Source organism: Microtus ochrogaster, linkage group LG5 (genome assembly GCF_000317375.1).
Source record: "Microtus ochrogaster isolate Prairie Vole_2 linkage group LG5, MicOch1.0, whole genome shotgun sequence".
Taxonomy (NCBI): Eukaryota; Metazoa; Chordata; class Mammalia; order Rodentia; family Cricetidae; genus Microtus; species Microtus ochrogaster.
This window is the reverse complement of record NC_022031.1, coordinates 37,132,840-37,143,786: the sequence shown is the minus strand read 5'-3', so window position 1 is coordinate 37,143,786 and position 10,947 is coordinate 37,132,840. Positions and strand designations below refer to the sequence as shown.

The 10,947-nt window shown below is 43.4% G+C and overlaps 1 protein-coding gene across 2 annotated transcripts in view; it reads right to left on the bottom strand.

Moving 5' to 3' along the window:
* The window catches only part of Nfx1 (nuclear transcription factor, X-box binding 1), a 56,634-nt gene that overhangs the window by 35,457 nt on the left and 10,230 nt on the right, over positions 1 to 10,947 (bottom strand). For both annotated transcript variants that reach the window (XM_005361997.2, XM_005361998.3), the window contains exons 3-5: positions 7,972 to 8,130; positions 6,367 to 6,444; positions 2,656 to 2,761 (exon numbers count right to left, since the gene is read on the bottom strand). In XM_005361997.2, the coding sequence (XP_005362054.1) occupies positions 2,656 to 2,761; positions 6,367 to 6,444; positions 7,972 to 8,130 (343 nt within the window). The remainder of the gene's footprint in view (positions 1 to 2,655; positions 2,762 to 6,366; positions 6,445 to 7,971; positions 8,131 to 10,947) is intronic.

Genomic DNA, 10,947 nt, shown 5'->3' with positions numbered 1-10,947 from the left:
GCTCTGTAGACCAGGCTGGTCTCGAACTCACAGAGATCCGCCTGTCTCTGCCTCCTGAGTGCTGGGATTAAAGGCGTGCGCCACCATCGCCCGGCAAAAAATTATATTCTTAAAACAGATGAGGTAGCACATAATTCCAGCACTGAGGAAGCACAGGCAGAAGGAGCACTGCAAATTTGAGGCCAGCCTGATCTACATAATGAACTTTAAGCCAGCTAAGGTTACAAAGTAAGACTGCTTCAAAAAGACAATAATAAATATTTTTATGTAGAAAAAGTTGACAGCATTATCATTTCAGAATAACAATCATTTTAGAAAAACAAGTAGCCGGGCAGTGGTGGCACACACCTTTAATTCCAGCACTTAGGAGGCAGGGGCGGGAAGGTCTCGTGAGTTCAAGGCCAGCCTGGTCTAGAGTTCTGGGACAGCTAGAGCTGTTACACATGACAATAATAAATAAATAAATCTCAGACTCAACTCAAAATCCTGTTTTAGTTTGGGTTTGACAAAGATGACACTTTAAAATATATGGTCTTTGGTTCAATGTGTGGACAGGCAGTGATGGTGCATGCCTTTTCCTTAATTCCAGCACTCAGGAGGCAGATGCAGGTGCATCTCTGAGTTTGAGGCCAGCCTGGTCTACAGAGTGAGTTCCAGGACAGCAAGGGCTAAACAGAGAAATCCTGTCTTGGGAAAACCAAAACAAAACAAAACCCACAAACCTTGCCACATTTATTTTTTTGGCTGATTTATTATGTACACATTGTTCCTTCTTCGTGTATGCCTGCAGGCTATAAGAGGGCACCAGATCTCATTAAGATGGTTTTAAACCACCATGTGGTTGCTGGGAATTGAACTCAAGATCTCTGGAAGAGCAGCCAATGCTCTTAACCTCTGAGCCACCTCTCCAGCCCTCCCCCCTTTTTTTACCCTTGCCTAGTATTGGAGACCCTGGATTGGATTCTTGGGAGAAGGAAGGAAAGAAGGAATGCGCTTATTCCACGAGGAGAACAGACATGTCCCATCAGCTGGTGACAGCAGTACCAGTGCGAAGGTGGCTGACACGAGCACAGCATGCAGGTAGGAAACAGAATCCCAGCTCAGGGCTGGAGGGCACGGGAAACTGAGCTTAGTGATGTGCTCTAGGCTAGAATCAGACATCTGAACAAAATGTTGTGGAAGTCAGAAAAAAAGGAATTTAAATATGTTTTGATAAATACTGTCTTCGTGTAGAACCAGTGTCAATCATAGATTGGGTAAGAAACTCCACTTATATTTTGTATGTGTTTGTGTGTACGTGGTCCACCATGCCATGTGCAGGTCTGAAGACAAGCTGTTGGAGTCAGTCTTCTTCTTTACCATGTAGACCCCTGAGCTCAAACCCAGGTCTCAGTCTTTGCAGCAAGCACCTTGACCCAAGTCACCTCTCTTTAATCCTATTTTGGGAATTTCTACAAATTGGGGAGAGGCCTTTTTAAAAAATGAATATATATCATTCAAAATAGTGGTTTCTCTCCTGGGCACAGTGCTGGCTCACACTTTAACCCCAGCACACGGGAAGGTGAGGCATGAGAATAACAGAGTGGATGAGGGCAGCTAGGGCTATCGCATCAGATCTTGTCTCAAAACACAAAACAAAGTAACAAAACAGGGCAGTGGAGGTGCTCAGCAAGTAAAGGTGCTTGCTCTCTGAGCCTGTGACCTGCTGACTTTCATCCCCAGAAGCCACGTAAAGGAGGAACGACAGCACTAACAGCACAAAATGCTCCCCTCACTTCCACGTGGGTCCTGGGGCCTGCATACACATGCATGCACACACACAAATAATAAAGCCCATACATGTATATCATATATTTTTGATGATGTTCACCCTCCACCCCATTGTCTGTTCTTGTCCTTTCTTCCCACTCCAGCCAGTCCCCTTCTCCTTTCATGTCTTTTTTTTTCTTCTTTTTTTTTTAAATAAACAAGCTGGGTTTGGTGGAACATGCCTTCAATCCCAGCACTTAGGAGGCAGAGGCCAGCCTGGTCTACAAAGGTAGTTCCAGGACAGCCAGGGTTGTTAAAGAACAACAAAATCCTAAAATCTATAGGTGTCTGAAGAGTTGGTGGGGTAGTTAAGAGTGCTTGCTGCTCTTCCAGAGGACCATGTGATAACAAGGGTCTGTACTTTGCATTCTGGGGAGGGGCATTCTAAATGATGGCAAATGCAATCCTTCGGAAATTAAAAGCAATTACAGGAAAGTCTAATTAATCATGTGGGTAACACAATTTTGTGAAAAAGAAAAACAAGCACCCCTCCCAACCTCAAAGTCCTACCATACAGGATGTTAAACAAGTGCTTTCCCTATAGATATCCAAGGCTCTCTTGTTTTTAGGGCTAGCAGTACAAAAAAGTGAAAGGATCACTGGCTTTTCATACCCAGCCCTATCACTTCTTAGCACTGCAACACTGGGCACGAGGCTTACCCTTCCTGAGTTTCATCTATAAAGTAGAAATGATCATACCTACACATGGCCGTGGAAAGGATTAATAACTTGTGCAGAGTGCTCACTACAAAGGCACTCTTTACCCCTCTTGTAATGGTATGTGTACTTAAAGGCACTAGCAAATCACACTCACTGAGTCCCCAGAAATCCATCACTCCAACTTACAGGTTACAGGAATGTGGACAGTCCTGGCCAGGCTGTTTCTTCCTACAAACCTCACCACAACTATGTGGAATTTCATTTCTGCTCCATTCAGGATTCTTTACTTTACCTACAACACATCAGATGAGAAAGTCAATGCTATAAATTTCAACCATATTCTCAACTTTTCGAAACAGAGTACAGCGTCAAACAGAGACAGTGTGAAACTTAAGCATGGTTTTCAGCAGTACAACTGTTATCTCACATGCTAAAACAAAAAGCTGACTGCGATGCTACTTATTAAACACTCTACTTAGCATGATAAATCTTAACATCAAGATTACCTGAAAAAGATAGTTATTTTTACCTATGAAAATACCATTTTGACTACTGAAAAAAAATCTATTAACTAAGAAATCTTAAATAAATGAACAAAGAATAATCTGCGGTAATGATCAGAAGGAAATAAAGGAAGAGAACTGGAGTACAGCTTAGTGGTAGGACACTTCTTTAACATGCTCTGGCACTGTGGGCGAGGCTGAGGGGGTGCGGAGACAGAAAAGGACAGAAAAGACATACAGCTAGCAGTAGAAATTAGCATCTGGATCAAAACAAAAAACAAAAAGGTGCAGCTATTAAAAAACTGGAAGAGGCTGTGGATGAAGACATAAACCCCTGTGGAGGAGCCTGGCTCTAAAGCTTCACAGTAGGCATAAAAGGACCACAATCTCATAGCCAATGTCACCATACAAATCTTCAGAGATCTTCCTGTAGCTTGGGCTAGAGTGAAATGCTATCGCAAAAGTCACAATAAATGCATACCCGTTAAGTCTTACTATTATTCTGTCTGTTTCGTTGATTTCCCAGTGACCTCTTATATATGTCTAATTCACATTCCCTTTCCAGTAGGACACTAAACTTGGGTTCTGGAAATAAAACCTACACAACCAGCAGTTTCCACATAAAGAGAAGCCAGAGCGAGAAGAGGCTGACAAATGGAGGTTCTTTGGGAAAGGCACCCGGGTGAGAGTGGAGAGAGAGGTAATAAAAGGGGAGCTCAGTGCAGAGTGCTTGCCCAGTCGGTGTGAGGCTCTGGGTTTGAACCAAGACCCACAGAGGGGGAGAGAATGTTTGCTAGTGAAGGAATCAAGGGATTGATGTCACTTAGTTGTCATGAAAAAAGGAGGAATATGACCATAAAGATAGTATACAAAAAGAAATAGAACAAGGATTACAAAGGGAATGGTCAAAAGTGTCAAGGGAGTCACGTTGCCCAATACATCAGCCCATATGGCCAGGGTCACTGTTGACTTCTGAAGACAGTTTCAGGGAGACAACAAAGGCAGATGCAAAGCCTAACGGTTCAAAGGGAGAAACAAACTGTCAAGAAAGAAAATCAACTAGCAGATTAGTTACTAAAATGAAGGAGAAATACAAAACAAGACATACAGCTAACAGTAGAAATTAGCATCTGGATCAAAACAAAAACCAAAAAGGTGTAGCTATTAAAAAACAGGAAAAGGGAGCTGGAGAGTGTGGCACATGTCTTTAATCTCAGCACCAGGAAGACAAAGGCAGGTGGACCTTTGTGAGTTCAAGTCTGGCCTGGTCTACATAGTATGTTCCAGGACAGCTAGGGCTACACAGATCATCTCAAAACAACAACAACAAAAAAAAAACAGGAAAAACTTGGTGTCACCTCAGTCCAGGTTGCTATTTTGAGGGCCATGTCAGGGTCTGTGGCCCCATAGTGGTCAGGATCTGGGTGGACATATGTGGTTCTTGTTGCCACCAAGGGTCGGTGGACGCCCAGGGTTGGGTCAGCCACCTGACTCCATGATGGTGTCCAAGGGTCATGCTGCAGCCAGGGCCATGCAGATCTGAGTGGCCTGCCTGTGCTGCTACCTGATGCCATTGTGACATTGGGGCCTGAGCTGCAGTTGAGGTCCATGTCTGGGTCTGTGGCCCTACTGCAGCCAGGGTCTGTGTTGTCTGAGGCTCCTGTTACCATCAAACACAATGTGGACACCCAAGGTCTGAGGCCATGTTGGTGTCCACGGGTCACACTACCTCTGGGCTGTGCTGATCTGAATGGCATGTACTGTGCCACCTGAGGCAATGGTGACATCCAGACCCAGATGTTGCTGAGGACCCTTTCTGAGTCCATGGTCCTACTGAGACTGAGATCTGTATTGCCACCAAAGGTCATACTAAAGCCCAGGTTGGGGAGGCAACCTGAGGCCTTGGTGATCTCTGGGGACCATGCTGCCACCAGAGCCATCCCAATCTGAGTGCCCAGTGCTTCTACCTGGAGCCAAAATGTCACTTTGTCAGGAGCCAAGCTGCTGCTGAGGGCCACATCTGGGTTCATGGTCCAGTTGCAGCTGGGTTGTGTAGATGTCTGTGGCCTGTGCCACCTCAGGGGCCATAGGAACCCTTCACTACCTCTGGAAAAGCTAGCCTTGCCTCTTGCAGGACATTGCAGCAAGAGAGTTGACCCCTGCATTGGGAGAGATGGTCCCCACCCTTCACCACAGGTGAGGGAGAACCGTGACCCTGATGGCATGGGCAGAGGGGAGATGGCTCCATCCTCTCACCAGAGGCTAGTGGCTCCAGTGGCCTGGAATGACCAGCTCAGTTACCCCTAGGCCCATACCTGGGTCTTGGGTTGGCCTACTCTAACGTCTAACCCATCTAGGACCTGCTGGAACTCGTAAGAGGCGGTCCTGTGGAACAGTATCAGCAGGATTTTCATGACTTAGGGAGCCCGTGGACTACCTTAGGAGAGTTTAGGTGAGGCTCTAATGATGATGGTGTACCAGAAACCAGAGCAGGGACTCATTACAAAGAACATCTGGGCCGGGCGATGGTGGCGCACGCCTTTAATCCCAGCACTCGGGGGGCAGAGACAGGCGGATCTCTGTGAGTTCGAGACCAGCCTGGGCTACAAGAGCTAGTTCCAGGACAGGTTCCAAAGCCACAGAGAAACCCTGTCTCAAAAAACCAAAAAAGAACATCTACTAGTAAAGCTGATGGGACAAAGTGTGTACCGTGTGACACATCACTCCCAGTGCAGGACAAATGGAGAGGTGTTGCAGAGGCGGGAAAGATGGAGAAATGAAGAGGTTCTTTTTGGTTTGGTTTGTTCTTGTTTGTTTGCTTGCTTTGTTTTTTTATTTTCTTTTTGGGGGAGTGCTGTAGGGGTGAGGGGAAGATGAGGAGACCAGGAGGTGAGTGGAATTAGGGTACATGATGTAAAATTCCCAAAGAATCAATTAAAAAAACTAAATTAAAAAAAAAAACAAGCAGGCAAAACAAGGAAAAAACTATTCTATAGAGAGAAGATTCAAGGTTAATTTGTACTGCCAATTTATAGAAAAATCTCTCCACTATACAGACAAATGATTGATGTTTTAAATTAAACACTATCTTTTGTACATGGCTTAAATCTAAAATTAATAAAGGTAATAAAAGGTATTACAGCTAGCACTGAGGGGGAACACACATCAATATCTGCCTCAACTGATCGCCTAGAACCAGGCATAATCAGAAGACCCGCCTCCGGAAGAGCCTGCCAGGAGCACCACGGCCCGGGCTCCCCCTGGTGATGGAAGCATGAGTACAAAGCAGACTTCTTACTTTGAGGTCTATCAGGCACTTTTGAAGCGAGCCCTGCAGATCACTGAGGTACAATGTAGGAATAAAAAGTACTCCAGTGTATGTAAATAAACTTACCACAGAAACAAGTATAAGTATTAGGAACATGTGCAGAAACATTCTGACAAGCAGGGCACCTCCAACCACTCTGGCCATCTGTTTAAAAAGAAAGAAAGAAAAGAATCTATCAATACAATGTCTTTCCACAGCACACGCTGAGTTAGGGATATAGCTCAGCAGTAGGGAGTGTGCTTGGTCTATCCAGGTATCTAGGGCTTGCCCCTCTGCACCCTCCTGAAAAAGCAGTACTGTAATTTTAAACTTCTGGCCAAGCATAGTGACATATCCTCTTAATCCCAGCACTTGGAAGGCAAGAGGCAGGATCTCTCTGAGTTCAAGGTCTAGGGAGACCCTGTTTCACAAAGAAAAAAGTAAATCTATAGGAATTCACATCATTAAAGCAGTTAGAATTAAAATGCTGAATATTATCAGACATTTAAGAAACAGATCTAGGCTCTTAAGTAACTCTCACCCTGAGGTGCTCCAACTTTTAATTTATTAATTTCATCCTATTGCTTTACTCCTAAATAAAGTTCTCAAAAAAAAAAAGGCAAATAAATCACATTGCTGAATGCTTCATTAAATACTGTATTCAGGCTACAAAGACCTACTAACACAGTGAATCAAGTAGGTATCCATGTTGCTCATCATCTCTAATTTCAATATTAACTTGAAGAGAAAAATTATTGGGTATACAGGAAAATCCTTATGTCCTGAATTAAAAAGCCACAACACAGGGAGCATATTATCAGCAAGATCTGCATTACCTATAATATTACAGAAATTTGTGATATGCAGAAATAACCTAATATCTGAAGGATAAATTAAACAATTTATATAAATGTCTAAGCAAACTACACACACACACACACACACACACACACACACGGGTTTTTTTGGGGAGCAGGGTCTTACTGTGTAGCTCTGGCTAGCCTGAAACATGCTATGTGGAGCAGGCTGGCTTCAAACTCACAGAAATACTTCCACCTTTGCCTTCCAACTTCTTCTGGGATTAAAGTGTGAGCCACTACACCTGGTAATGAATGCTTTCTCAAATCATTTTGGTATTACATTTTCTTTTGTGTGTGTGCTCTAGAGAGCCATGACACACGTTGGGTATCAGAGGACAACTTTCAGGAGTTGGCTCTCTCCTATGAAATATATATTTGATACAAAGTACCCTTCCACTTTATGCCATTTCATTAGTCCAAAAAACACTTTTTATAGTTGCATTCCAATGAAACCTACCATTTCCAATTAAAAAATTATTGATTTCATGGCTAAATATTTTCGTAGTTATGTTTAGCTGGTTTATTTAAGATCTACAACTTAAGTCCCATCATAAAACAAGAGAATAAAGTAACATTCTACCTATAGATAAATGCTTAAGAAGAATTTTTTTTTCTTCGAGATAGGGTCTCATGTAGCTCTGGCTGTCCTGAAACCTGCTTTGTAGACCAGGCTGGCCTTGAACTCACAAAGACCCATCTGCCTCTGTCTCCCGAGTGCTGGGATTAAAGGAGTGCGCCACCACCTCCTGGCTAGCATTTTTAAAGCCAGGTTTATAACCCAAATGTATTAAAGCAGTGCGCAGAAACAACTCGGGAAACACAAATGACTGACCTGCATGAGATGCTGGAGACCGGGCCCACTTCTTAATGCAGTTTAAATGAAAGACGTGAAAACAGCTCTGACAGCTCCACACTGGGGCTGTAACTTGAACCAATTCACAGCACACCATACATTCGTATTTTTCTGTAGTTAGCTGCTCAATTAGGGAACCTGTTTAAAAAAACAAATAAACAAACTGAAACATAGAAAACCATTCCTTATTTTAGTCAACAGAGAAATAAGCCATTTGACAATATATTCTAAAAGACTTAAAGGGATACCTGATTCTGAATAAATGGTTATTCAGACTTAGAGGCTGAGAATGGGCAGAAGTTGCTGACACAGGACTGAGAAAGCAGACATTTAGGTAGGGGTTCCTATAATGGAGTAAACATTCTCCCAAATCCACCCAGATTATTCAGTGCTATAGCTCAGGCCTGTGGTCCTAGGGTTCAAGAGTCTCACTGGAGCACGAGATTTCAAGATCAGCCTGGGCTATATAATAAAACCTTGTTTTAATCATTTTGAGTGAGGTAACCCAGACCCAGAAAGACAATTATTGCATGTACTCACTCATAAGTGGTTTTTAAACATAAAGCAAAGAAAGCCAGCCTACAAATCACAATCCCAGAGAACTTAGACAACAATGAAGACCCTGAGACAGAGTAAATTGAGAGCATGGGGACCTTGGGAAGAGGGTTGAAGGGGAGGGGAGAGGAAAACATAGAGCTCAAAAAAAAAAAAAAAAAAATCGCCGGGCGGTGGTGGCGCACGCCTTTAATCCCAGCACTTGGGAGGCAGAGGCAGGTGGATCTCTGTGAGTTCGAGACCAGCCTGGTCTACAGAGCTAGTTCCAGGACAGGCTCCAAAGCCACAGAGAAACCCTGTCCGGAAACAAAACAAAACAAAACAAAAAAATCAATAAAATTAAAAAAAAAAACTTGTTTCAAAACCCCACAAATAATAAAGAATAGTAAGCACTGAATAAACCTAAGAGTAATCATCGGTTTACCTTGCAGTTGTCATTTTATTTGCTTATTTATTTAGAGTTTGAGAAAGGGTCTTATGTCAGCAATTTGCAGACTATGTCTAGAATCTAATATCTGTTTCTCCCACTCTGGTCTAAGCTGCTTTCTGTTTCCTTTAGACCCCAGCAATAAGAACAGCAAACTGTAAATTAAATTTGGCCCAGAGGCTGTAAGCCAGCAATCCCAGCAAGAGGATCACAAGTTTATGACCTTTCTGACACAGAATAATGGCAAACTAGACTAGGCAACTTAGTGAGACACTGTCTCAAAATAAAAAGGAAAAGAAGGTAGGCATACAACTCAGTAATAAGAGTGCTTGCTTGGCACCAAGAGGCCCTGGGTTCAACCTCCAGTTTTGGTACAGAGGTGGGTGCTCTTAGGTGTACTCTTCTGGTCAGAGCTTACCAGTTAAGACAAAACAAAAATTTTATATGTATGTGTGGGTGCCTGGTGCCCTCAGACGCCAGAAGTGTCAGATCCTCTGGAACCGGAGTTACAGACTGTTGTGAGTTGACATGTGTGTGTTATGTGTGTTAGAACTGAATCTGAGTCCCCTACAAAAGCAGCTAGTGCTCTTTTTAAATGCTAACCATCTCCCTAGCCCTTTTCAATAGTTCTTATTTGGAGACTGTAAAAGACCAGATCCTCACAGTGGCCTCACCTCCTCCTCCAGTCCCACTGCTCATCTTCTTTCCTCACTGCCAGGTAGACTCCTGCCTGGGGGCTTTATGCTCCATCCTGTGCCCAGAAGACTTGCCCTAGATAGCTGTGTGGCTCAGCTCCTCATCCACTCCGGTATTTACTCAAAATGTGACTACTCATTCACAGTCCTCAGCACACTTAGAAAAGTTACAATTCACCCCCTGAACACAATCTATTCTTCTTGCACACTGAATTTTCCCTCAGTATTTACAGCTACCTGACAATGTCAGGCATCATGGTACAGTCCTGTAATATCAGCACTCCAGGCTGAGATAGGAGGATAAAGACTCAGAGGCTCACCTAGGCCACCTGTCTCATGATAAACCACGTATTATACATATTGCTTATTATCTAACTATACACACAGAATATACTCTCCTTGGGAACCAAGATTTTTATTAGAGTGGTACCTTGGAAATACTGGGTGCCCACAAAAAAAACAAAACAAAAACAAAAACAATGAGTGGCTCCAAAGAGATCTTAGAGAGAGAAATATAAATCTCTAGTTGGCAACAATACCTTCCTCTTAGGTTTTATCAAAGCATGTCTAATGTGTAAAATATGGTAGTAGTGGAATTCTAGAGCTGCTCTGTGCTAGTGAACTATCAGGTCTCAGTGCCAAGACCTGTCCGTGTTAGCTGCAAGTCCTGTCTGACCACGGCTCTTTTTCATTTCCCAGAAGCCCTTTTGCACCAGGGCCTCGCATCATTTCTGAGCCGTGACTGTGTCTGCTGTGATTCTAGTTGAACAGTTCAGTGAAAGGACACAGCGCACTGGAATAACCTGGAGAACACAGACCTACCTGACTGGGTGCTAACTGACTGCAAACTTTTCAGGTACACCAACAAACCCCCAACTCCCCACCAAGTCTCAGACCCTTACACTAAGGTCCACTCACCAAATAACTAATTCAAAAAACAAGTCCCTGTTCTAAGCTTTCCCTCGCACTTCGGGCTTTGCTTGCTCTGTGGCTCAGCTCTGCTCTGCTGCTGGCACAGGGCTGACCTCCACACAGATTGACTCAGGGGCACCCTCCCCCACCCATTCTTTTCTCCATTCTTCTCTATAGGCAGCTGTTAAAATTTATAGCTTGCTTTCCTGGGAGTTTTTGTTTTAAACTTCAATAAAAATTGTCTTTGAGTTTAAAAAACAAAATCAGAAACAAATTATCCTAGCTTGCTTTTTACTGCTGTGATAAAACACCATTATCATAAGCAACTTGGGGAGGAAAGGATTTATTTTAGCTGAAGCTTAGTCT